The 27,500-nt window shown below is 48.9% G+C and overlaps 1 protein-coding gene across 7 annotated transcripts in view; it reads right to left on the bottom strand.

Annotated features, from left to right (window-relative positions):
- The window catches only part of znf536 (zinc finger protein 536), a 219,823-nt gene that overhangs the window by 97,204 nt on the left and 95,119 nt on the right, over positions 1–27,500 (bottom strand). For 6 of the 7 annotated variants that reach the window (XM_080301120.1, XM_026177512.2, XM_026177499.2 and 3 more), the window contains one exon: positions 10,200–12,493. In XM_080301120.1, the coding sequence (XP_080157246.1) occupies positions 10,200–12,492 (2,293 nt within the window). In that variant the 5' untranslated portion in view covers position 12,493. Of the gene's footprint in view, positions 1–10,199; positions 12,494–18,361; positions 18,408–27,500 lie in introns of all 7 variants that reach the window. The other variant, XM_026177503.2, reaches the window with a different exon arrangement.

Raw genomic sequence — 27,500 nt, 5'->3', positions numbered from 1 at the left:
AGCCCCCTTCTCCGAGGACCACGTGGGAGAGCGCGGACACGTCCGCGGTCCACGTGTAGCCTAGTTTAGGCCATCCTGACGAGAGCTTTCCAAAGATCGAGGCTTGGCTGGAGGCGGGAGGGGCGGGGGTGTGGGCCGGGGTCGGCCAATAGCGGTCGTGTTGAAGAGAGGGTCGGCCAGGACGAATAAAGTCCAAGACGACACAATCAACAGCTTGCTGAAATCTGTTGCAGTCAAACGTCCGGCCAGTGGAGGGTGGGTGGAAGAGAGCGCAGAAGACTGTTTATCTTAAAGTGTGACAGGATGTCAGCGTCTGCGGCTGCTCCGCACGCCGCCGTGACTTCACCAAAGTTTGTTGGCGAGGCTTTCCCCCACAAACGGCTTGCTGCTGGACGTGGCGAGAAAGAAGAGCAAACAGAGCTGCACGCGCTCATTTCCGACTCGTGCGTGACTGCTGGGAGAAGAAGTTGGTGCTGTCGCCCCAGTTTGAAATATGAGTTTAAACTGACAAAGCGAATTAAAATGTGTAAACGCCACAGTTCTGACGCTGATTTGAAAATCGGCTATCAGAGTTGGTGTTTGTTGATTTTTAACAACTCGAGGGTTATTACATTTCCACAGCGTGACAATTAAAAACCCCTCAATCATCATGGCGGCAGCTCCGTGTAACTGAGAGGAGAGACGACGGAGCGGTCAGAGCCACGGTCACGTGAGGCCTCACCTGCGCATTTCCCACGCTGCGTTTAAGTGCAAATGACGTGTGCGAGGGTCAGGAAGGAAGGGGTTACTGATTCTGTGCCCCCGCCCCTCGCTCTGCCGCCTGCATGCTTCCCCTTCATCTCAGAGGATAGAGGAGAAAAAGATTTAAAAGGACTGGAAAAAAGCTCAATTGTTTATTGATTTTATAATAGGCTTAGCGCAAGAGAAATAAAGCGGGGGGCTGGTGGGGCAGCGTGGTCAACCGGAGGCGATGGCGTGACAAACACACGGCTTACGCCGGCGCAGGTAACGGGGGCTCCAAATGCCGGGATACTGGCCCGAGCACCTCTTTCTCCGTGTCCCCAAACGCCCGCTCGTGGTATTGTTATCGCGATTTTAAACCAGTGTAGACATAATCGCTCCCCTCGCAAACAGGGCACGACCCCGGCGCTCGGGGAGGGGGCGGGGTGTTTGCAGGAGGACGAGGTGTGACTGGCGACACAAATCAGAGAGAAAGGAGTGAATCTGAGATGTTAGTAAGTTCATGGAAAAGGCTGCGAGTGCCAGAGCATGCACAGCAGTGTGTGTGTGTAGGTCTGATATATGGATGATAACACTAATTAGCTCATTTTGTTTGGGGCACAACACTCATTAAAAACCCAGTGGGGCCATTAAAGTTACCATCCCTCCAAACCATCGCTGCCACCGTATCCATCTCAGCTGATATCTCGGCTCTCTGCTTTAATGGCCTCTGCTTCAGGTTGTTGGGTTGAGCAAAGATTTGTGGGACTTGGACCCCCCCCCCCTCGATCCAAATCTCCTGATTTCTATTTAAATCTCTCTCTGCTGCTCCGCCTCACGTCACTCTCTCTGTATATACATCACTCGCTGCTGCATGCTTCCTCCTCGCACACTCAAAGCTGTTTTCTGCAGCTGGGGAGGGATTCGCACTTCCCCGTCCCGGCGAGGCAGGGGCGACGGTTGTTTCCAAGCTTTACACAGCGATGTCACTGTAATACCAACAAACCTCGTCGTGATTCAGTGTGGCTTGTTACGCCATAAGGCACGTGTTACTCTGCAGCCGGAGAGACTGGAGGCGGAGGCCTGCCAGGATTAGACGAGCAGGTGTAGCATCCCGCTAACAGACAGCACAAAGCCACATTCGAGCCCATTCTCTTGGGCCGAGCCATGCTAACGCTAACAGCTCCTCCTGCACTGAAAGGAGGGTTCGAGCCTATCCGGTGCGCACGTCGGTGTCACAGAGCAGCGTGTAACGGGCATTCATGCTGTGACGAGGTCGAGTTCAAAAATGTAACCAGGATATAAGAAAATAACACAAAAGGAGGCTAAATAAAAGCTCACACAGCAGTCACCTCAGCGTGCTCTATACCGTCAGCAATGCAGAGAAGCCCAACAATCAGACGACTCCCTGAGAGCAAGCACTTTGGTGACAGTGGGAAAGAAAAACTCCCTTTGAACAGGAAGAAACCTCCGGCAGAACCAGGTTCTGTTTCACCTGCTGGATGTATGAATCCACTGAAAGTAGTCCCACTGCTGCTTCCTGTTGATGGAGTAATGGTGCCTTAAAGCTACGCCGCTCCTTAAAGCGGCGGCTACTACAGAAAACTATTTTTTAAAGAATTAATATTCCTGTCCTGCCTTTGTGCGATTGTTTTTTTCTTACATCAGCGTGAGCCAGCGTGCTCGGGGCCACTGGGCCGGGTTGGTTTTTCCACGAGTGTTTCCTGCAACAATAAACCCAGAGTGCCAGGTCACATCCCCGCCGCTGCCGAAAGGCAACGCTCTGAAAATATCCTCGGTCTCAGGTCTGGATATTAAGAGTGTTGATTAGATATATGAGTTTGCCATTTGCCCACGGAGCGTGGAGTGTCTCTGACAGAACCGGGGACCATATGGCTGGTGAGAGATTTCCCCCCTCTCTTCCTCTTCGCGCAGCCTGACAGCTGGATGGCTGCTAACTGGGGACGAGGAAGCTTGGCAGCTGCAGCTGAGAGCAACGCTTTGATGCCGCTCACCCTTTTTCACTCTCACTCTTTCTCTTCTTCTCCTCCTCCTCTCTTTTTGCAGCACACACACACACAGAGGATAGCTAACGCAGTGTTAACTATGCAAACTTTCTACAGGTTGGAGGACGGAGATAACCGACAGGTGGGACTGACCGCAGAGCAGGTATCCCTCCACCAACCTTCATTTATTCTTTTTTTAATTCTCTTACATTCATTTTTTTTAGCTGTTTAAATTAACAAAAGTTTAGAAGAGTTTATTAAATCATAAGATCCTCACAGGTGTGGAGCGCTCTTAACCCTGATTTTTTTTCCTGCTCTGGTGTAAATCTGCAAAGACGTCGGTGCGAGGGGAGCTCTGAGGGGAGGGAGAGCAGCCGTGGGTGGGTGGTGGAGGAAGTGGGGGGAGGGGGGGGGGGGGTTACAGTAGGGTGGAGGAAGAAGGGGAGGGTGAATAGGCCTCTGGGAACACATTAGGATGTACGAGTGGAAAGCAGAAACAAGTGAGAGATTTTTGATTTCCTTCCTTCTCTGCAGTTTTTTTGTTTTCGTACTTTTGTACAAAGGCGTCTTTCATCATTTTTCTTAAAAACAAAACAGAAAGACGCCGTTGGATGTTTAGATGCAGATACCTGGATGCTTTGTGCAGAATGAAAGAGAAGCCGGTTCTTTTGAATCAAACTGCAGCGGCGGGCAGGTGTTTCTCTTTGGTTTTCTCGGTTTTAATCTGAAATCGGCGCCGTGTTTCTTCCACTCTGAGGTCACGAAAAAATGCACGTTTTTGCATTTGGGACGGAGGTCAAGGCGACGGGAGAAAATGAAGCGCTTTATTCCTGAAAAGCTCGCTCAGGTTTCTTCAATCTTATGTCACCGAGCTGTTTTCCCCCCGCGCTCCCTCTCGTGTTCGCACTCCTCGTCCTCGCCCCCCTCCCCTCCCTCCTCTTGTTGAAGGCCCCCTGTTGCTGCCTCGCTACCAACCAGCCCCGAACACGGCGCAGGCCGGGCGGAGGCGGGGGTGCGGGGTGGAAGAGGGAGGGGAAAGATGATGTATAAGAGCGAGGGGGGAAAAGGAGAGAGGAGAGCAGAGTTTGGCTGGAGCCAAGAGGAGAGCAGCTGGGCACGGCTAACAGGGAATGATAATGACCTCAGAAATCTGCTGTTCGCTCCACAACAATAGGGTGCTCAGTCGCCTGGAAAATTGTGTTCATCAGCTAGCTCTGCTCACTTACTAATTGACATTGCCAAATATTTTAAGAACAATTGGAATGTGGCAGGGGGAGAGGACGGAAAAAACCCAGCTCAGAGATCTTAATCCCTGGACTTAATTCCTCTCTCTCACTTTTGGCTCCTCGCTCGTTTCCCTGCCTCGCTCTCCTCTTCACGATGACGAGATAGCAACAGCTAAGGGAAAAAAGAACATTTTTCATGTAGCCTTCTGCTCTCATGTCAGCGCCCTGATGCTGACACAAAAGGCTTTTTATGTGACCTGTCACTGGGGTTAAGAGGAGGAGATTGAGAGGGGAGGGGGAGGAAGACGAGGAGGGGCGGGAAAAATTAGAGAATGATGAAGCGAGGGAGGAACGGGAAAGAAATAAAAAGATCCCGGCATCGCAAGGCCGGCGCAGGTCGTTTGCGCTCAAACCGGCAACGCCATCGTCCGCCGCCGTCATTTGCATTCCCCGACCGAGAGAGCCCTGCCTCATTTCACAGGAATCCCGCATTGACGGAGTCAGACAGCTGTCACCAGACGGGGAGAAAAGGAACTTGGCGTTCACCCTCAGCCGCCCCCCATCCCGCCGTTAAGCACACACATACACAATCCAAGAGAGAAACTTTTAGCCAGTGTCGCCGCGCCCGGAGGAGGAGGGAGCGCTTATTTAGCGGGGATCTGTGCATTTGTATGTGCATCTTAATGCTGAGACTAAGTAAACACGCTCCACCGGCAGCACAAGTTGTGACTGTGATGTTAATTTATGTCTTTGTTGCTTCCTTTTCTTCTTCTTCTCTCCTCTTTTTAAGGCGTCCTCCTCCTGCTGCACTGGTGGAGTAGAGAGCGCCGTTTGTGAGTCAGCTCCTCGGTCGCCGCTCACTTTTAGCAGTGACACCGGAGAAGATAGCTTGTTGATGTATTAAGAATATTAATATGCAAACAGTCTACCTGACAGTGTAAGGCAGCCTTCTGTTGTGGAAAGATAAATATTATGTTTTAATTATAAAAACATAAAACAGAAATGGGGAAGACAGAGGGTGTGTGTGTGTGTGTGCAGAGGTAAGCTGTGTTCTGGCACAGATTTGGAGTTGAAACGAGTGGATGGCATAATGTGCCGCTGTTTACCGAGGACTGTGATGCCCTGTCATCTCCCCCTCTGTCATTTTTTCATCTCCTCTCCTTCGGCATCGCCGTCCCGGCTTCGTAACCGAGCGGGGAATCCTAACATGATCATTAAGACATAAAACGGGCCGATAAATGTTTCATAAGGACGAGGCTAGACGCCGATAGCCACCCAGGAATGCCGAGGAGCCTCCGTCGTTGGAATACGACTGAAATTTGTCTTAAAAAAGGCCCGGGCTAATTCCTGCCGTGGTAATATTTACAAATTGAGTCTGAGAGACGGGGTAGGGCAGAGAGGCAGAGAGCAGGAGAAAAGGAAGAAAGAAATCAAATGAGAAAGAAGAACAGAGAAATAAATTGGCCTTTTATATTGTGCAAGCGTGTACAAAAATACTAAGTCTGCATTTATCCGAGACATGTCAATCAGAGCAGCACACTGACAATTAGTGCGTTTGAATAGAACTTTTATCATTTAGCAGACACCAGAGTCCTGACCTACTGTACAAAAATACAGCTCAGGGAATGAATGTGCCTGTAACACAATGACTGTCTATTTAAGTTTGGTGACACATAAAAAATACAGATATGACAGGCCAGACTTCTTCAAATGAGCGGGGGGCAGAAAGCTCAGGTTTTGTAACCACGACTTCTCTGATTATAGAGCGAAGAAGAATAGTGCGAGGAGCGGATGTCAATTACAAAGACAAAGTCATCCGCACAGGCGAAGGAACGGGGGAAAGAGCCGTAATTCATTATTTTTTAATGCGCATACTTTTACACACATATATTATCTTTCACCGAGGGCTGGCCTCGATTCAAAGCGCCTGTTTTTAACGATTCTGCGTGCAGGGCCAGATTACTCCACAGAGGGTGCCAAACCCGATCCCCGAATCCACCAGCACCACCCTGCCGACACCTGCCGGCCAAATGAGGTGAGGAGGAGTTCACCTTTACTGTGCCGGTGCTCCTCGCAGTCGCCGCGACGTCTGTTTACGTTACACAAGCGAGGAAAACCAGCTAATAAAAAACAGGGAGGCCTGACTGTAATTTACCAGCGCCAGAGGAAACCAGCTGCTCGCAGTTTGTATCATTCGTGCATTTTTACTTTCTTTGGTTTTCAGTTTCAGTTCGAGGGCAGACGCGTCGAGTTTCACTGTAAACACGTCACGTTTGACTTTAGACCTCACGTCGCTGCTTCACTGACACTGGAGGGAAAATAGGACTTCACAGTAAACAGACGGCAGCTCGTGTCGTGTTTTTATTCTTTATTTTTAATTCTTTATTTATTTGTACGCTGTCAGTTAATCCTTCACAAACTGACAAGCGCATCTTCAGCTCTGGCAGCAACACTGAGCATGCTCAGTCCAGGCTTCACGACTGCTTCCAAACCCAAGTGTGCAGTCGTGATGACAGCAAATGCATCGTTCTTTATTTTAGGGGGTCACATGGTGCAGTTTGCTCGCCCCGACACCATGTTTTACAGAAAACTGGGGAAATTTGAAATAGTTTTCGAGTTTTGTCGCAAAGGCAGCTGAAGATGACGGACAGCGTACGCGGTCAGAACACCCGAGGACCTGGAGCTCGATCTCCATGGAAGTCAGCGAAGGAGACATTCCTCTCTAATGTCAGCTAGCTACATCCACAGTGGTCTGGATCTTGTTCAGCTCGACTTTATTCCTGTTTTAATGGCACAGTAATTACACTCTAACAGTTTGTCTGCACGTGTAATTACGCCCCCATTGTACTGTCGCAATTAGATGAATATCCACGCTTTATAACCTAAGGCGTCAAGTTGGCAAATCCAATTTCAATTTGTATGGAGCGAGCATTTTGCCTGCTTGTTTGAGCCGTGGTAAGACCAGGGATATGCCGGCTAATCCCTGCCATGTTAAAACGCAAGGAAGAAAATGAAGACGCGGGGGATTCTCCAGAGAGCGAGAAGGAGAAAGAAAGAGCCAGAGGGAGCATGCACGGTGCTTTTAGAGCCAGGAGCTGGGTTTCAGGGTAGCGGGATGGTTGCAGAGGACTCGTGCAGCTTTAGGCCTTACAAGCACGCAGCAAAGCCAATTTTCTACGCATTCAGCGACGCCATCGTGCAACGCCGGTTTATTTGTGTGGAAGAGAGGGGAGAAAGAGGAGGCAGCGGTGCCTTCGTGGCACCGGGTCCTCGTGGCAGCGCTACCTGTTGCTGAGGCTTCCTAACGTGATTACTGCACGCCGTTTCCTCCCCACACAGCAAACAATACGGGGAAGTCGGCGCGAGGATAACCAAACAAAAAAGTGTAAAAAAAAGGATGGTGATGGGCATATATGTAATTACCTCTTTGTTTCTTTCAAAAATATTCAATAAGGAAGATGCTCAAGGTGTGCCGCAGAGCTGCGTTTAATAAGGAAGGTCTTTAAAGGACATCTCTGACAAAGGCTTTTGTTTTTCTGCTCTTTTTCTTCCACACTGCACGCACTGCTTTTAAACAAGTGCCGTCTCAAAGACAAAAGTGCCAGAGCTGACCTTCTTTCACAGTTGAGATGTTATTGTTGATTACTATAATTTAAGTTTAACTCTAAATTGCTGCGGGTAGGTGGCGGGGTAGAAGGCGAGCACGCACACATGCTCGCAGGTACACGCCGACAGAGAATCACGAGCTCTGCTTTTAAACCTCAGATATTAACACAATGGTACAGTACGGCATCCTGTTCACTCTTCGAGAGTGATATGTGCACACACGCAACAAAGCAACCCCGCACACACGCATGCAGCGGAGAAGCATGACACCTTTCTCCACATGAGACTCAGACACATTTTTCTCACACATCAAAGCTTCTAATTTGAGAGTCCCCGAGCTCCAAACGTGATTCATATTGTGTAAGTTGTGAACAACGACGAGTCAAGTTTGCTGCTCCTTCTTATTAAAAAACAGGAAGTGGCAAAAGAGGCTCTGTTAAAGCACTTTCAATGTCAAGTCTGTTTCCTTCTCAATTTCACATAAAAACTCCATCCGTCCACATCACAGTCTGCGTACTTCCTCTGCACGGCTTCAAACCCGGCCGTGCTGCGCTGCGACTGAGCGGCGCACACGCAGCAACGCGCACTATTTTAATTTGTTTTTCTACGTACGTTTCTGTCTTTAATCCTCCAAAGGTGGTGCCCCCAGGGCCAGATTTAACCACTCATCTAAATCTAATGCGACCCTTTGTTCTCCGCTACCATTTGGCGGTAAATACGGCGAGTTTTATTATTTGAATTTGTGCATTTATTCATTTTGCGTACAGTACCTCTGAAGTTGCTGAAATGCCACAAGCTGTACTCGTCAGATTCAAAGTGCTCCAGTCAAAAGAGACGCAGGGACGGAGAGAGAGGGGGAGAAACTTCCAGCATTAAAATTCAGAAGATAATTACATCCGCTACACCCCCACCCTGTTGAGAAGTGTTATGTTTAATAGTCTCTATAAAGAAAATAGGTTTTTATCTCACTCTCATTTTCATTAATTCCTAATTGGGGTGGGGGGTTGTCTGTTATTATTTCTTAGATTAAAATAAACATAGCCTGTCCCATGTTCAAACCCATCACACTACACGGGCACGATAAGGACTTCATGCCTCTGTGAATAAATAAACAATTTCGTCTCCACTGGTGGAATTAAGTTGCTTACAGCCTTAAGCTAAGCCACTCTGATTTATATTTATATATATTTATATTTTCTCTCAAAAGACTTAAAAGCACATCCTTGCTTCTGCAAATGAAGCTCGCTAATGTTTTTGACCTGCTTTATATGTATATCTTTAATTAGTGTCTTGTTTAGCTTAAACCGACTGATTATCGCGTATTCGTGACCTAATTACTGCACGCGCTTCTTAACGCCAGCGTAGCGCCCTGAGGAGCAACCAAAAGTTACCTTTAAAAACTTGTGTAATCATTAGCAATGAGCCTCCCTTAATCCCACTAAACATACACTTATCTAGCCCCGGCCGGCCTGCGTTGGCTGGGTGGGGGAAGGGGAGGGGTTCGCTCATCTCCGCCGTGTTTATTAAAGACATTTATTAATCGCTGTGCTTAAGACGAGCTCGTCCCCGCACTCCCGGGAAACAGACTGCTAACCCGCAAACGGGCACGATGGCGTTCTCTGGAGTCTTAATGGCAGAAACAACAGAGCAAAGCTGACTCTATGTGCCGCGTGCACCGCTAGTTCAATGAAAGTCAAACAGTGAGCAGCGGCCCAGCGTTAACACAGACTGTACACAAAGATGGACATAGCATCCTGCTTTGCCTTCTAACACTCTGAGGGGGGCGACTCCTCTGGGGCCTGCTCAGGTGCTTATTTCACAAACTACGGTCACGGTGAGTGTCGACTTAGTTTCTCAGTCAACGATGAGAACACACTTTGCTTTGCTATTCATCAGCTGTTTTTATATATAAAAACATGTGCCCATCATGTAAAGCAGGGGTGTCAAACTCAAATACACAGTGGGCCAAAATTCGAAACAGGAACACAGTCGCGGCCTGACGTTAATATTTATTGAAATATATTTATTCCTCCAGATATGAGAATGAATCTTTTGGACTCAAACACGTTTTGCTGAAAAACTGAATATGGAACAAGCAAAGCTTAATACTAAACAATATATATATTAGCTGTATAATACCAGTAGGCCAGCTCTGACAGTAATTTGGTATGGCTTCACGGGCCAAGTGTAATTAGGCTGCGGGCCAAATTTGGCCCGCGGGCCAGAGTTTGACACCTATGATGTAAAGCATCAAAGATTAGGTTAACGATAGCTTAAAGGTTAAGATTAGGTAAGCAAACAGAGCATCCCATGTGGTCTCAGAGGGAACTACACCCTCTGCATAAGTTTGAGACTGAAGGCACGAACAGGTCGTGTTGTATGTGACTCTGCATCTCTTCTCAACGTTTTTTTACATTTGATCCGCCTTAAAAAACCCAAAGCAAACATCACTCGAGGTCTTCTTCCTTTAATAAAAGCTGAGGATCACTGCTGTTTATGTGTTTAAAAGATTTGACTAGAACAGAAATCAAATTTCACGGAAAGGCGGATCACAGGAAAAGATCTACATCACTTTCTCTGGTAGACATGGAGGACGCTCGCTCCACTGCCTTCTAGTTGATTCAGTAAGTAGTTCTCCTACCTGAAGATGGTGAGGAGGGATGGGGGCTGTCGTCCTGGATGCTTCCTGTCTGGGAATGTCCCCCGCCAACGCCACTCTCCTCTGTCACATTGGATGAACCGGGAGTGGTGGAGCGGCTGATGGACTGGGACTCGGGGTCACTGGCCGATCCACGGCGTTCATCCAGTCCTTGCTGAAGTGCCTCGTCAATGCCTCGCCTGTCTTTACCGTGGATTCGCGAGTGGACGACCATTTGATGGTAGGTTCTGAAGACACGTCCGCAGTCTGGGCACTCTGAAGGCTTCTCCTTCAGGCCGGACAGGCCAGAGAGGCTGTAGTCAATGTTTGGGCTTCCCAAGCCAGCCAGGGCTCCAGGAGCCTCAGCACTACCGTGGTGGGACATGAGATCACGGTGACCGTCAAAGCCTCTTCCATCCTCCTTCATGGACATCACTGCTCCACTGGAAGCCTTGGATCCCTGCAGGGCCTCGGAGAGCTGCTTCTGCTTGGAGCTATCACCGGAAGCAATCAAGGAGTAGTCTTGTTTCTCCTTTGAGAAGGAAGCCAAGGAGCCCGCACCAGCCATCTCATCTTCCTGCCCCGGAGTTATATGGTGCTGCTGCTGCTGATCCTTGGGCATGAAAGCCCTGTCCATAGCCATTCCACGAGCCATTATCTGCCAGGCTTGGTAGCTATTGATCGAGTCCATCTCTGCCACCTTTGCAGCCGCCTGGAGGCGCTCCATGCAGCTCGACTTGAGCGGTGGAACGAGGTTGAGACAGCCAAGGAGTGAGCGCTTCTCGTTTTCACCTAGCCCGTGGCCTATTGCACCTGCCATAGGTCCAAGCAGCTTTCCTAACATCTCCTTTTCCTTCATGGCTATCCCCGCTTTAGCCAACATCTGGTGCTGCTCGCTGAGGCCCTGCTTGTCTGGTGAAAGGAAGCCTCCCTGAAGACAGGAGATGTAGCGGGAATAAAGGTTGGCATGGGCTTCCTGAGCCAGATTGCTCATGCTGTTGACGGCGGCCATGTCCTGCTCACTGGGCTGGGGTGGCTTGTTCTTGATGGCCAGCTTGTTCAGATGCACCTTCATGTGGTTCTTGAGGAACCAGGGTTCCTTAAAGCGACGGCCACAGATTTGGCAGCAGTGTTCAAAGGACTCCTTGTGCTTTCTCATGTGGCCCTTGAGGAACCAGGCTTGGCTGAACACCTGGCCGCAGACCTCGCAGCGAAACTCGGTGGCCATCTGCATGCCCCCGGAGCCACCAGAACCCTGGCCCTGCGTGGTCTCAGCTGTGATGTGGGCCTTCTCCACATGGCTTATCAGCTCTTCTTCGTGGGAGGCGGCGAACTCGCACAGAGTGCATTTGTAGGGCTTGTGGAGAATGCGGATGTGACGGTCCAGCTCCTCGCGCTTCTTGAACTTCCCTTTGCAGAAGGTGCAGCGGAAGCCCACAGTAGGGTTCAGAGACTGGTCGTCCTGAGCGCCGGCCGGCTTGGGTGAGGAAGACGGCTGAGAAACTGTGTCTGGAGTGGCGAGCCCGGAGGAATGGGTGGGGGCGCAGGTTGACCCTAACTGCTGTTGATGGGTGTTTGAGCTGCTGTTGGGGCCCAGATGTGGCGTCTGAGCGGTCTGGAGGAGACTGCCACTCCCTCTCATCTGCTTGTCTCTCAGGATGGCCCTCTCCTCGAGCTCGTGCAGCAGCCGGTTCTCTTCTCGAACTCGGCCACGGCCTTTTCCCAGGTTCCCCAGTTTGTGGGTGCGGAGATGGATCTTCAGGTTGCCCTTTTGAGCCGCTCTGTGGTCACAGTAGGGGCACTTGAATGGCTTCTCTCCCGTGTGTGTGCGCATGTGCAGAGACAGGATGCTGTTGAAACGGAAGCGCTTGCCACACAGTGGGCACGGGTACTTCCTGTTCTTGCGAGCATCGTCTTCGATATCATTCATCTGGGACATGATGCCCAAGTTCTGCCCATTGAGAAACTGCTGCAGGTCGACACGCCCGTTTAACCCACTCAGTGCCCCTGCGTCTATGTCTCGATTGAGCTGATTGGCTAGTAGAGCCATCTGGCTGCTGATTGGTTGACTGGCCAGGGCTGCGTGGTGTGTCTTCTCATCCAACGGCGTGGCCGCCTTCTCTTCGGGAATCTGCTGTGGGCGGTGCAGGTCGGGAAAGGCGTGTCCTAACTGGGCAGTGAGCTGGTGAAGCTTTTGACTGATTGGGTAACGGCCGTTTAGAACAGCATTGCTCAGGTGGGCTTCAGCGTCAGGCACCACTGACGATACACCAAGACATAAACTAGAGTCCTCCATCCTGAAGAAACAGAAAAATAAAAACGTATTAGAAACATTTTTGACGTATTTTAATATTTTACAGACATTCAACGATAGTGTGTGGGCGTTCATCCAACCACGTGTCTGGAAATGTGGATGCCAGTTGTGTCATATTTCAGGTGTATGTACACGTTATCAACAAGTAATGCTCTAAACACTCAGTTTTTCTGCTCTTGGATCTCTGTGATGTCATAGAGACACAGGATCAGATAAAAAAGGATTTTTGTTTTGAACTGAAAATCATGTAAAGACACTCCAAGGATGAGTGTGGGGCTGGAGAGGAGCAGGATAGGTGCCCTAGTGAAATAAAAACACCAGTGTGAACTGTCAGCGCCGAAGGCCTGCGGGGATGCTGCGACTCAGAACTTTTTCAAATTGTAAAGCCGTTTTGGATGGAATAATTACTCTGTAAACACAGTGAGCAGTGTATAATTAAGCTACTTGTGCCCATCCTATCAGAATTCCTCCAATTACACGCCTTAATGAAATGGAGCAACTGCATTGCCGGGAAGCCACGGCAATACTACAATTATGATATTAACAATAGCACTTAAAACCAAGGGGTTACTCCAGTAAACACAACATTCTTATCTCGGTGCCACGACACTTGTCTTGGCACAATATTCCATTAAAGAGCCGTATTACATTTGATGTGAATCGCTTTGCTCTTTGCTGTCTGCGCTCTTCACAGTTTCCAGGACGGTGGAAACAACATGAAGATGCTGTGGATACACCGACACTGCTCTGTGAACAGCCCGCTCTTTGTTCTGCTGGCTTTTGGGTGAAATATGTCACAGTTTTCACACCGCGTTGTAACGCCATTAAATGTGTTTTCATTCCGTATGTGTAACATCGGCGAATGCATAAGTAAAAAATAAATAAACAACAGTGCTTTTAATGCACATCCATCTGTTCTCCAGATGGAGAGGTATAAGCAGCTATGGCTGCTTGCAGGGGTCAAACCTGCAAAACAATAAGTGTGGTTCTGCTTAGGTCAACAAAATATTGTATGATATCTCATTAAGCTGATTAGCACGCTGCCTGGTAACAGCGGCAGCCACTGGACTTTAATGTAGCATTATAATCATCAAAAAGCGCTTTCGAGGCGAGGCGGCGTGAAGGAGTGGCACTAGGTGACATGTTAGGAAGCTCAGCGTACTCTTCACAGGAGCAAAGGGCATCCACACTGGGATCCTTCTTCTCTTTCTCCACCTACGTTTGTGAAGCACACACTACACCACGTCGTGCTCGGCTTAAGTGTTCATTCAACCCCCCCCCCTCCCCTCCCAGTAGGAGGTCAGCAGACATAAGGGCTGCCTGTTCTGGTACCGCAGAGTCCTCCAACACACTGCCGATGGTGGATTCTTATCTCGCTGACATGAATTAAACACTGTGGCCACTTTCCACTTGTGTGTAAAGGAATGTGACACTTGTGGGCTGCCCTTTGAATTCTCCTTATTTCCCCCCACAAGTATCGTAAAGCAATGCGCCTGAATTCATTAAGAGTATAATGGCTATGCTATGCTCTGCAGGCTTGCATACAGCACTTCGATGTGCTCTGTCACAGATCTTATCTGACCCGAGTGACGCTGAAAGAAATCACTTTAGGAGCCTGCTAATAAAAAGTTTGTGCTTGAATGAAATATTTCCAGACTGGCCACAAATGAAGGGAAAACCTTGAACGTGTGACCCGTCCAGCTGAGAGGCTGTGAGACGGTGCCGGGTCCGTTTTGAGCGCTCACCTTCCTGCCGTGACGATCTGCCCGATCTGCACCACAAACCTGATTTTTTTGTGAAAATGTACCTACTTCCTGTCACTGCTGTCATTTCAAAGCAATCTTTGTCTTGCTGTTGTTCCACTTAAAATCATTCTACAGAAATGTAATCTCTATATTTTCCTGTATTTGTTCGTTCAAGCACATGCTTAAAAACACAATACTGTTGAATTTAAAGGTCACACGTCACGTTGATAACTGGAACATAAGGCGCTAAATGATGTGAATTATGATATACAATCACAGTTACGATAAATATATTACTTTGTTCAGAGGTTGTCAAATAATTAGGATAATCAAGCCTTTTTTTTTTACCTTCGTTTCAGTTCATGCATGAAAAAAAGTTGTTTTTAGCAAATTGGAAATAAAAATCTAATTTTCTTTTAATCAACCACAGGACTGAAATATGAACCAAGACCTGCAGTTCGTCCGACATCCAGCAGGGGCAGCAGTGAGTCAGTCCCCACAGACCCCCGTGTTGAAGCAGCACAAATAACCATGTTTACAGCCTGATACACAAACTTCACGACACCTGCACAGGGGGAGGGTGTCTTCAGAAATCACCCAGATTTAAGCGTGCATAATTATGGGCGTGGCCTGATGCTCCCATACACACTGTGCAAACAAAGCTGACCGCTCCACCCTCTCGTCTAAATTTGGAAACAAAAAGATTTAATCAACCATGGTGACCAAAACGTCACACTCTTTCAGACCAGGAACCGATCGGTGTCCATCCTTTACGTACAGTCTGTTTTAAAGCTAAGCTTGTTCACACAAGCTGGTGTTTTTCCTTTAATTTGTCACCATATAGTTTTATCACACACGCTCCCACGGCGTGGGAGAATTACTGCTGGGAAGGATCAAACTTTGTTAGGCTGCTTTAAACGACTTGTGGTTTTAAATTGTATTTATGTGACACCCCATCTTCCATCAGCAGCCGTGCATATATTGGAGGAGACCTTATTTGAATGGGCCCTTTTTACAGAAGCGGCTGCCTTTTGGAATAGAAATCTGTGATTTAAACTAGGCTGATGAGCTGTTGCTCATTTGGGGAGATAGCAGCTTGCCCTTTTCTTCAATTTGATTTCTGCCTTTATCTTTAACATATAACAAAGGCAGATAGACAATGGAATAATGTGAAATGAACTGACGAATCCAGTTTGTGTTTTTTATAAACGTATCCTGGCTGACGAGCGTATGCAAATGAGGCACATTAATATGCTCGCCTTGCTCCCGAGTCATTTTATATTTTTTCCCCTGATTAAAAAGGACATTTCTTATGTGACATCCCCCCTCTGCTCACATCCGCACGCACGAGCACGCGCGCGGGGAATTGGAGGGCGGTGTACGAGCCGTAGACACGCAGCCAGTCAAACACGAGCCTCTGACTACAGACAACAATTCGACATGCGAGTGCCCTCTAAAAGACGCGGCGAGTGCGCTGCAGCTCGCTGCTCTCACCAAACCGAGCAGCTCGACGCTGTCACAGGAGAACTCGGGTTCTTACCGGCCATCCTGGGGAAAGACTCGGGGCCCCGCCGTCCCTCGCCGCAGACTCCGTTACGAACGCCAGCTTTGTGCTCTTACAGTACATGTGCCGTTATTCTCTAACCTGTACGACCTTATCATTTCCTGGCATGTGCTGCAACGCTGCCTCATTAAAACTATTGGCTCCTCCGATACCTCTAAAACCACAAAGACTTCCTTTAGCATTTTCTCACGACGGTTCGCTTGTTGTCTTTATAGTTTGTGGTTTAATATTCAGCGAGGCTCCACGTGCACTCACAAACACGGCGAATCCTCTGCACGCTCACACAAACTGATTTCACTTGGTTTCTCTTCAATCCTCAGCTTAATTATAAGTGGTATCTGTGACACAATGGAAGTATATTACAGTCACCATTTAAATGTGCTCAGTTCATTTCTTTCTTATCAATGGTAGCATGCATCATAAATGCATACAGGATTTAAATGTGCTCCTCTCTAATTGCAACCATATAAATTATTGCATATGAAAGGCACTCGCAGCATTAGGGATGGCCGCCTGTTATGAATTCATATTCAAATAAACAGCGTTCTTGGTGAATTTGCTGTCAGGCTCGAGTTTTGTCAGAAAACTTTTGGCTGACATTTAAGACGAGAAGGGTGGGGGGGGATCGAAAAGCCATTAGTCGGACTTTACTTTGTTATTTTGGCATTTATCGACACGAAACCCATCGACTAATCACAATGCGATACCTCATTAAGTCCTAATGAACAAATTCATTGCGTTAAACAAATCAATCATTATTCACAATGTGCCGAATTCAATCATATCTGCACCGAATCGTTAACGAGACGCAGGGGCCGCGGCGACGGCGCTCTGATGTCGGAGGGACAACGTGGGCCATATGTTCCTCACGTGCTAAATATTTGGCGATTAGGCGAGCGGCGGGGACAGTCGGGTTCATTAAAAAGCTCTAAGTGTATTTTCAAAGTACAAACAGAGCTTCCTCATCTTTTCAAAGATCAATTACCTCTTGGCAAAAGACGGTTCGGTTCGAGCGCTGCACATATGAGTTTGTTCCCGGCTCGTGTTTTGTTCTATTGCAGGTGGTCTTTGCGAGACGTCTAATTAATCCAATAAAAAAGCCGCCTTGTTTTCCTTCCTCTCGCTCGCACTTTGACTTTACCGCATTATTACTTTCTGTAATGAGGCAAAAACACTCCGCACTCAACTGCACACAGAAACAGTCGCAGAACACCTGCCAGATTCGAGCGCAGCTCCACCCGAGGCTGGCGGGCCGGGACCCGGAGCCCGCGAGAGGACGGGTGCTTTTAATACAAAGACACGTCTGCGTAAAAAGAACGTGACGTTTACACCGATCCCAGTCAGCTCGGCATTACACTAATATACAGCAGTTTTCCACAGAGCTCCTTGAACTTGAAAGAATCATAAGAACACGAGTGGATTAACACGATCCGGCTCCACTTCAGCACAGACAGCACAAGAGCTGTGACAAACTGAGTGAACAGGAGCCTCTCCCTCCCTCTCTGCACAATATGTCATTGAGGGCTGTTTAAGAGGTCCTGTCAACAGGTAGTTCAACTTTCAGCTCATCCCCGCTGATCAGCGAGGGCCCTCCTGACAGCGAGAAAAGAAAGACACCGGGAGGGAGCGGGAGGCACAGAAAGAAAAATGTTGTGGCTCTTTTTATCCATCCGGCGCTCTGACAGCCTTGCGGGGGATGCCATGGGAGGAAGATCAATGTGGGACAAGCGGATTCCCACAGTTCATTGTTCCGGGCCGGCCAAATCATCTTCCCAAGACGGCCGGGAGCTCAAAGCCTCCCTTTATGATAACCATCCCTGGTATTATTCCCACTATGATGATGATGACCTGCAGATGTCTGTGTGTGTGTGCGTGAACACCTCTCCCCTCCTGAGCGCACTACAATAGAGGTCACAGCGGCACGGTTGGACCCCTGCAGCAGCCAACAAAGGCGAGCGATGAGCACGGGATTAACAGTGTCAAACACTCGCTAAGCAGCGGGAGGGTACGGCCGGCGAGCAGAGACACAAAACAGGAAAATGTAGTAAATGATGTGAAAATGGTTCTCATGCATCAGACGGCTCTGTGCGCCTTGTCCTGGTTCAGTCAGGATGTCGTGTTTTTAAGGTGGATCCAGTTTCCTTCGTACTAAACATGACCGGGGTTCCTAACCACGAGGTCAGCGTGCGAGCAGCCATGGTCAGGTGGAAGAAACGAACCTATGGGTGACCAGAGCAGTTATTGAACACAAACGTGCAGGGAGCAGAGGGAACATTCAGCCGAGTTCGAAAGCTGTTTTTCAGGTTCTGACTCGACGTGATCGCCGTGTCTCTCACGCAGCTCCTTCTGCGATTATTCCATCATATCCCGATCCTCCTCTTCCTCGTGTTCTCTGATATTCTTGCGTAACCATTTTTTGATGAAGCACATCTCTGGTATCTACAGTTTTCCTGTTTATGATCCGTGGTTGGCTTCCATATGTGAGCACAGGTGTAAACGCAAAGAGCTGCGTGGGTGAGGTTCAAAATGTCCAGTGATGTACCTGCGTGCTGCGGCCTGCTCGGTGTCCGGTGACTGAGCTCTTCTTCCTGTCAAATCAGTCAGAAAAACCAGAGCACAGTTCAGTGTGTGTGTGTGTGTGTGTGTGTGTGTGCGTGTGTGTGTGTGTGTGTGCGTGTGTGTGTGTGTGTGCGTGTGTGTGTGTGTGTGTGTGTGTGTGTGTGTGCATGTGTGCGTGTGTGCGTGTGTCGGACAACAAACATGGCAGTGTAGCGCGCTCACGCATGGTTAGAAAGAGGACAGAGAGACAATGACCACAGTGTATCTGTCACAGCTTACATCACTGGCTGCTCTCTGTGCTGCATTTCAATGCTGCACACACACACTCGGGGAGAATGTGTGGGTCACCGCGGGGCGCGGCGGCGATGACCTGCCTGATTCGGGATTGAGACTAATCGTCAGTGGCGTCGAGGCTCTGTGTGATTTTCAGGTGACGGCGGCGAGGGCGAGGCAAACGCAGAGAAAGAGAAAGTCGCTGAATGTCAATACGGCCTAAATAACAGAATATCAGAAATAATTGCTGTTTTCTTCCACTCACGCTGGGCGCTTTCTGGTGGAGTTTTGCATAATGACTCCAGCGGAGGGGGGGTGGCTGTGGAGGTAATAGAGGTGGTGGTAAAGGGAGGGGTTGTTGTGACAGGTGCTGAAATCCAACGAGGGAGGCGAGGGAGACAAAGGTTCAATTTACTAAGAGGAGACTTTAATTGTTACACAGCTAATTAAGAGAAGAAGGATCTTTTCTGCACTCTCGACTGTTTACCGAGAGCTGCGTGTGCAGACTCGGGGAGGCAGGCCCATCCTATAGCGTGCACGCACCCACCGCAACATGCAACATATCTGTTTCACAGCTTCTCTGCGCTGGGAGTTTGGGACTTTCTCTTTCTTTTTCCAAGTGAAACAAAAGTCTATGGCTAATTAGCAGCACTCATTACAGGAAGCGAGTCAGGTAATTATTTTACATCATGCTGCCGATAATTGAATGATTCTTCAATGTCTGAATGTCTGTTTGAAAGTGCCCCCCCCCCTTTCTCTGTCTATGAGGGAGATAAGAGAGAGGCTGGATGGATACAGGTACTGCTGCCATATGCTCTTCAATGAAAAAGCTCTTCTGTCGAAGCAAATGGGATTTTTAAATATTGAAACTGCTGCATGTCTTTTTAATATGACCGTGTTAAATCTCTCTTTATTCCATCACTTTGATAAAGTCTCTCCTCTTCTTCTTTGTCGGCTCCGAGGAAGCAAAACTTTGGCTTTCTGAGAAGAAGAAAGTTATTGTGCAGCTGTGCGTCGCCTTGTTGTCTTTAAGCAGCACGTTTCCTGTTTAAGAAAGCAAACTAATCTTATCAAAGCCATCAGGAAGCTGAGACTCGAGTGGAAATGCTTGCAATTCTCTGCATATGTTCGAATATCTCTTAGTGGCCTTATAACTGCTTTTGTTCTCACGCGCTGTCGCCGAGGCCGGCGAGGAAGAAAAAACGCTGCGCTCGGCGTCGGCTCTCTCTCCCTTTAGCTCAGATGTGCGCGCAGAGCTAATGCGGCACTTTACATAAAAGCAGAGACAGAGAGCCAGCGTGCATGTGTGCTTTAAGGCCAGGGTGTATTTATTACGGACTAATTGTAGCAGAGGAAGTGCTTTAGAGGGGTGTGCTCTCGGGAGAGAGGGCGGAGGGCCCCGGGGACATAAGAGAGCGTGTTTATCTATCAGACGTTATCAGAAAAACAAAGTGCTGACTGCTCTTAAGATTAGAGATGGGGTTCGGGGGGAGCGGGAGGGGATGAAAAGGTTTACAGAAGGAAATAAAAGCAGCGAAAGGCTGATAAAGAGAAAAAGAGTCAAAGAGGAAGAGAGATGCCAGTGAGGCAGCGTTTGCATCGATGCCAGTGACTCACTGAGAGGATGCTGTGATTAAAGCAGGAAGTTGGTGAAACCTCAGAGGAGCCAGGCTCTTTTCTTCTTCTCCTGCAGGCCTCTCTGTGAACCGGACTACAAAACACACACATTTACTGTGAGCACCCAGGTGTGTGCGTGAGAACATCAAAGTGTTGATTTTCAGAGATTTCGAGAAGTTTGACTTATCGATCGATGGATTATTAATAGAAGGTCAGATGTAAAGGCGATAATTAAACACATCCAGGTCTTTGATGGAGACAGGCAGCAGCCGTGACCGCACAGCGGCACTTAACTCAGAAGCTGGAGTATGTTTGTCACGTGACATCTCTGCGCCGTCCTGCTCCAACGTGAACGAGTCGCAGGACGTTTTCACGTCTGAGAAGAGACCGGACGTTCTCGTGTCGTTTACAGGAACACAGCGAGCTCAGTCTCTGCGGTCCAGGGAGGCGGGAACTAAACATGGTTTGACTTCAGACGCTAGAGCTGCTTACGGTTCTCAGCGCAAGCAAAGACAACACGTACACGAGCGCACAGGTGAGTTCACTGTGGCCGTGAGCGAGCTGCGGACACATCACAGTTCAGGCAGACGTTTGAACTGAAGGCTGAATAACGTCCGTCAGCACCGAGGAAAAACGCTCCTTCGTACAGTACCAGCGTTGTGTGACTTTGAAGGTATCTGTTTCCCATGATTCCTTGCATCTGTCCACAGCTGAGCTTCATCTCAGAGCCGTCTGTCAGTCTGTCTGCCCGGCCAACGCTGCATTTTCCTCATTCTTCTCTGCCCTGCTTGACCTTCAGCTCTGTCACCGACTTATCTTCCACAACAAAGGCTACGCTACACACACTCATTAAAAACACACACACACACACACACACACACACACACACACACACACACACACTCTGTTGGGGGCTAAGTTCATTAAGACACTGGATGTTTGTAATGAAAAATGACCTCTCTGAAGTACAAAGTATGAACAGTATGAATTCATTTCCTTTATTAAAACTTACTGCAGCACGCACACAGACACACACACACACACACACACACACACAGACACACACACACACACACACACACACACACAGACACACACACACACACACACGCACACACAGACACACACACACACACACACACACACAGACACACACACACACACACACACGCACACACAGACACACAGACACACACACACACGCACACACAGACACACACACACACACACACACACACGCACACACAGACACACACACACACACACACACACACAGACACACACACACACGCACACACAGACACACACACACACACACACACACACACACACAGACACACACACACACACACACACACGCACACACAGACACACACACACACACGCACACACAGACACACAGACACACACACACACGCACACACAGACACACACACACACGCACACACAGACACACACACACACACACACACACACAGACACACACACACACACACACACAGACACACACACACACACACACACACACGCACACACAGACACACACACACACACACACAGACACACACACACACAGACACACACACACACACACACGCACGCACACACACACAGACACACACACACACACACGCACGCACGCACACACAGACACACACACACACAGACACACACACACACACACACGCACGCACACACACACAGACACACACACACACACACGCACGCACACACACACAGACACACACACACACACACACACGCACGCACACACAGACACACACACACACAGCCTTCTCGCTGCTGATGTCCAGTTAAAACACTTCCACCGAGGCGACTGCACTTCTGTGGATCTAAAAATGTTCTCACCAAACGTGAGTGAATCTGAATCTCTGGACTGTGAACGATTCAGATTCAACAGGAAACAACGTCCATGGAAACCTGCTGTCCATATGAAGGGAAGCAACATGCAGGAACGAAGTGTTGTTCCTGGAGTATTTAACAGTAGAATGGGAGGCGGAGCCTCAGTTTTCAGGCCCCTCTTCTGTGGAACCAGCTTCCAGTCCAGGAGACAGACACTATCTCTACTTTCAAGATTCAAACTTAAAGTTCGGGCTGGACCAGGTGCAGATTCCACACGCAGAGGTAGGACCTGAACCCTGCACAGGTGACCTGCTGATGTCAGCATGGGTGTTTGTGTTCCTGAGGGTGGGGCGATTTCACAGGTGACGATGGATCAAACTGTCTGACGGCAGCTAGCATAGCAGCCAGTGGCTAGCTGCTTAGCAGCACACACACACAGAGTGGGGAGCAGCCCCGGGCGTTGGATTGTGGGCAGCGGTGGCGGGAGGCAGAGCTGTGGGTAGTTCTAATCTGCCCTCTGCCACCCCCGCCCTCTCCCTCCATCCCCCATTTTTTCTACCTCACCTCTCGGCAGTGCCCCCCTCCTCCTCCCCTCTGCCCCTCCACGCTCCTTCCATCCCTCTCCATATTTTCTCCCCCTGCATCTGATTAAGTTAACAATGTGGTGTTATTTGCATGCTGATTTTGCAGACCCCACCGCCCCCACCGCCCCCACCCACTCTCCCTCTCTCCCTCTCTTTCTCTCAATTCTCTGACAAACAAGAGAGGCAGGATCAGAGTAATGTGATAGCACAGCAGCCAGCCAACGCAATCTGCCTCAAAGACCAGGTGTTCGCAATCCACCTCCCTCTTAATTCCTGCCTCCATCATTTCTCTTGTTTTTATTCCTGTTATTCTTCGCTTTCATTCCCTCCCCTAGTTCCTCGTCTTCGTCTCCTCTCATCTATCCCTGGTGTGTTTATAAGGTTGTATTATAATCAAATCTGGAGCAAGGGAGGCCTGTCTTTTTTTATTAATTATAGGCCACAGCTGATGTGAATGTATTCCGAAAGCATCTTCAAAATAGGTCGGCGGTACAGTTTGCTATTCTTATCACATTTAAATGTCAACATGGTGCAAAGCCCTACAAATTAGTTCAGGCAGGCTTCAACCCCCATTTAACATTTAAAGCGCCATTCTGTAGGGCTCAAAGAGCGATTTAAATCAGTTTACGCACACACACATGTGCACAGATAGTCTTTCAAACTTCTCATTTCAACACAGACATTTAACTGCCAACCTTTGCCTGCGAGAATTCAGCTCTCCCTCTCGACGGGGTGGGGGTGGCAGGGTGACGGCACAAAAAAGACATATAAAGCAACAGAAACAATGCATTAGCTTTTATGAATAATAAATTCGCCCGTTGTTCCGTGCAGAAAAGATCTCGCTTTTCAGCATCTCCGCGTAAATCCGCCGTCCGGATGAATAAATCAGAGCACGCAGACGTTTTCTTGAGTTGTAGCTCGTCGCTGCTAAATAACAACAATGATGTGAAATGCACGCGTGTGTTTGCAGAGCCAGCGTTAACCCCTACAGAGCTGCGCGACACAATAGAAGGCCGGCTCTGTTGTTCTACGCGCCGCTGGCCGGGCATACCAAACGCGCTTCACCTGTCGCCTCTGCTGCCACACGCACACAAATCTATTGACAGGAACCTAATCAACCGGCGACGATCCACATAAAAAAGCCTCCATTAGTATCCCTGACAAAGTACGGCCACATTATCGGTCTTTCAAAAGGAAATCTGAGACGCCGGCTGCGAATTAAACGGCAGGAATGCGACACGAGAAGAGCCTTGGCGTTGAGAAGGAACATCCTGAGACCACGTGAGCGCATCTGAACCCAGAGTTTCTGTTATATTTCCGGCTGCTCGGAGTGACGCGCACTGCAAAAACCATCATCCAGGGCGACTCAGGTAGCGCCGGGTCCTCTTTGCTCCTCTGCTGCGTGTGAAGCACCGTCAGACAGGTGGAATCTGTCAACCATTCAATTCAGTTTTATTCATATTCACCCCTCCACACTCCTCGAGCAGAGGCCGACCGGCGTATAATGGAAAGGTGTTTAAAACACGTGTTTTTGTGGGATCGCAGGTTTGGACTGTGATTTTTCATCTCAGCACGCCGCGATGTTTCGCCATGAACCATGGCTAACAGATTTGCACTAATGCCCAAATCAACAGTGAGCCGGGTTAACTCCTTTATTTGTGTTCGAATGATTGAAAAACACAGTTAATGACACGGAAAGGTTTCGGATATAGAGACAGGAAACGGTATAGGTGAAACTAACTGAGCGACACAGTCGAGTCGCTCAGTTAGTTATAGATCAACTTTAAGGAGGTTTGTGCAAAAGCAGGTCGCCTCAGGTAAGTCACGCTCTTCTTTGTTGTTTAATCTGCGGTTTGAGATTACCTCCATGTCATTTATTTACAGGCTCAGTGTCAGCAGCAGCGAAAAGAAAGAAAATCTGAGGCGTCGCCTCTTAAAATGCTAAATGAGTCGACAATAAAAGAGTGCAATCAAAACCGCTGCGTTCACTGACCTCACTGAGCACAGAGCTGCCTCCGAGAAAACCAAGTCAAGTGTGCAGTTTCTCCCTCACACATACACACACACATGCGAGCGTGTCTTCGGGGCAATGACAGGGCGAGGAGGATGAAGGATGCAGGACGAAGAGCGTGCCCAGGAGCGCACTGAGCCCTGCAGCGGGAGGCCCGCGAGCAGCCTCGCTCTGCATCATTACACCGCCGACCCCGCTACTTCCTCCCAGCGCACGGACGTCTAACGGGGACCCGCCGACCTAAGCCAGGAGGACATCCTGAAAATGTACGTGGTCTAAATGGTGATCCACATCACTAATACTCTCCTCTATCGAGTTACATCCATTTGAGTTATTTATTAGTTAGTCTATCGTTACACTATATACAACTTAGTATATATTAGGTAGCCTAATATGAGAACAAGAGCCAGCGTAGGGGTCACAGAGAGACTCGAGTATCAGCTTACAACTGCCCTATTACATCAGCATAAGTAACTGAATCCAAAGAGCTAACTAGCTTATACGAGACCCAATCCCTCTGACTGGCTTTACCTCCAGGCTCGGCTATGACTCCTTCCCATCCAGCCCAAAGCGCAGGGCTCTCTGGGTGTGCCTAATGTGGACTCGCTGAAATGTCAAAGCATTATATATCCTTTTACGCACAGAGTGGACCCTGAGGGTTTAATTGACTATGCTGTAAAGTGAGTTTGAGAGCCACGAGAGAACCCGATGAAGATGAATATGTTTCATTAGAGGGCAAACAGAGCCTGATGGCGAGGATTGGCATTGAGAGAGGAGAAAGAGAAATCCATCCATAGCTGTCCGCTGCTTGGCTACCCACCTCCGGTGCTGCGAGCAGGTTACCGTTTGCACGCCTCCTTCACGCGGCCTTTCTTCTCCTTTCAAACAAGAAAAGAGATCGCTCCAACAACCGCCTGGCGACTTCAAATGCTCGTCAGAAGCAGCAGAGGAGAGTAGCAGACAGCGAGAAGGGAAGGGGCCCCGATCCTATCCCACGGCCCTCGTTTACCAATTAGACTGAGTACCTGCTGACAGGTGGGTTGTCACAGTGTCTGCTTAGCCACCCCACTCCCCCCAAATCTCCCCACCCTTCAACATCCCATCACTTTCCATCGCGCTGCATTACAGCTTCTGTGTGCTTTAAGGAGGAAGCTCGTGGCGTCTCCAGGCAAGCTGATGAGATAACAGCGGAGGAGGAAGAGCCCGGCTGAGGCTTTGATTCTGGAGCGAGACGTTTTCCGCTCTCTCGCCGCTGACTTAAAGCTCAGCATCCACACGTTTAATCGAGGGGTCACGCCGTTGCTGAGTGGGAGGCCAGGTTCTCCTTCCTGAAACACTGCAGGGAGGTTTGAAGACCCCCTCCTCACCGCCCCCTACCCATTTCCCCTCTGTCGTGCCGTCTCAGAAACTCAGCCAGCCAACGAACACGACTGAGACAAAACACGACCATAATGGCTCATTAAAGGGAATCGAGACGACTTAGGAAAACAAAGCAGCCTTCACGAGGCTGTCACCGAAACTCCTGCGGTGGTACGTCCAAACTCCAGCTGGTGACAACGAGGCAAAAATGTCTTCCTCCCACCGAAACTCGCGGCGGTTCGGAGTGTTTTGATTGTGCTCGACACGTCTTTATTTGTTCGGTGACGAATCTAATGTGTTCTCGGCAGAGTGACAGACCACAGCGCTCCAGAGAGAGCAGCCGGGGGCGCGAGCAGCGAGGTGCAAGGGAGTAACGCCACATGATGTCCAAACAATAGGAAGTCAAAGTTCAGTCCGCCTTTTTTACGGCTCAAGATGATCCTACTTTGTCTGACACTTATTTTAGCCCCTCCCCCATTAGAAAAACCTTCCTCTGACTGGCTGCCCCTCGCAAACAAATGTTCTGAACAGAATATTGGTGACGCTCCTATCGCGACTATTACACATGTTGTGTCAGCGCTCGTGGACACACACAAGTCATCACAGCTGACCGAACCAACAAAAATAAAAATGGCTTCAGTTTCACTTTGACGCTGTGTCGTGTTTCTGTCTTATAATTCTGAACAACGATCTTCTGTTAATTAACAGCCTAAAACCATGTTTTAAAGCATCATGTGCAGCAGATCAGGCTGTTTTATTGGGAATAATCCAGAATATTCCCAGTACTGGGAGAAATGCTTGTGACCCTGCATGAATTACTGGCCATCAGTCAGCTCTCTAAACTCCATCCTTTTGTCTTCCACTCTGCTGAAGCTCCTCATCTTCTCTTCAGTATGTTTTTTCCTGGCTAAAGCCGCCGTGTGCAGAAAATCCCATAGGCCGCCACTGACCCAGCACCGACTGCGGTCGTATCTGCTTAGCAATCCCCCCGGTAATTAAAGAAGGCCCGCACCATGCCTAAACCTCTGCCTGACACAGTGTTGTGTCTGCGCTGCATGGAGACAAATCATAAGAGGCTTACAGCTCGCGTACCTGCCACTTCCTCTGCACAGGTCTCACCAGGAGACGGACTCCAGATTACAAAAGTGATCGGAAACGTTGAATTAACCACCTTTACTGCTTTCCTTAATCACTGCCAATTCCACCAACTATAAATACCCTCCAACTCCCAGGAGACACACACACACACACGCGCGCGCACACACACACACACACGCGCACACACACACACACACACACACACGGCACCATTTCTACAGAATGACCAAAAAGCGACACGTCTCGGAAACTGGGCCAAACGTCCTGCTGCATATTCTGGGATCGTTAATTTTCATGATGGCTTTAAAAAGAACGAC

Source organism: Astatotilapia calliptera, chromosome 1 (assembly GCF_964374335.1).
Source record: "Astatotilapia calliptera chromosome 1, fAstCal68.1, whole genome shotgun sequence".
In the NCBI taxonomy this organism is placed as follows: domain Eukaryota; kingdom Metazoa; phylum Chordata; class Actinopteri; order Cichliformes; family Cichlidae; genus Astatotilapia; species Astatotilapia calliptera.
The sequence above is the reverse complement of the archived record's forward strand: the minus strand, read 5'-3'. Positions and strand labels throughout refer to the sequence as shown.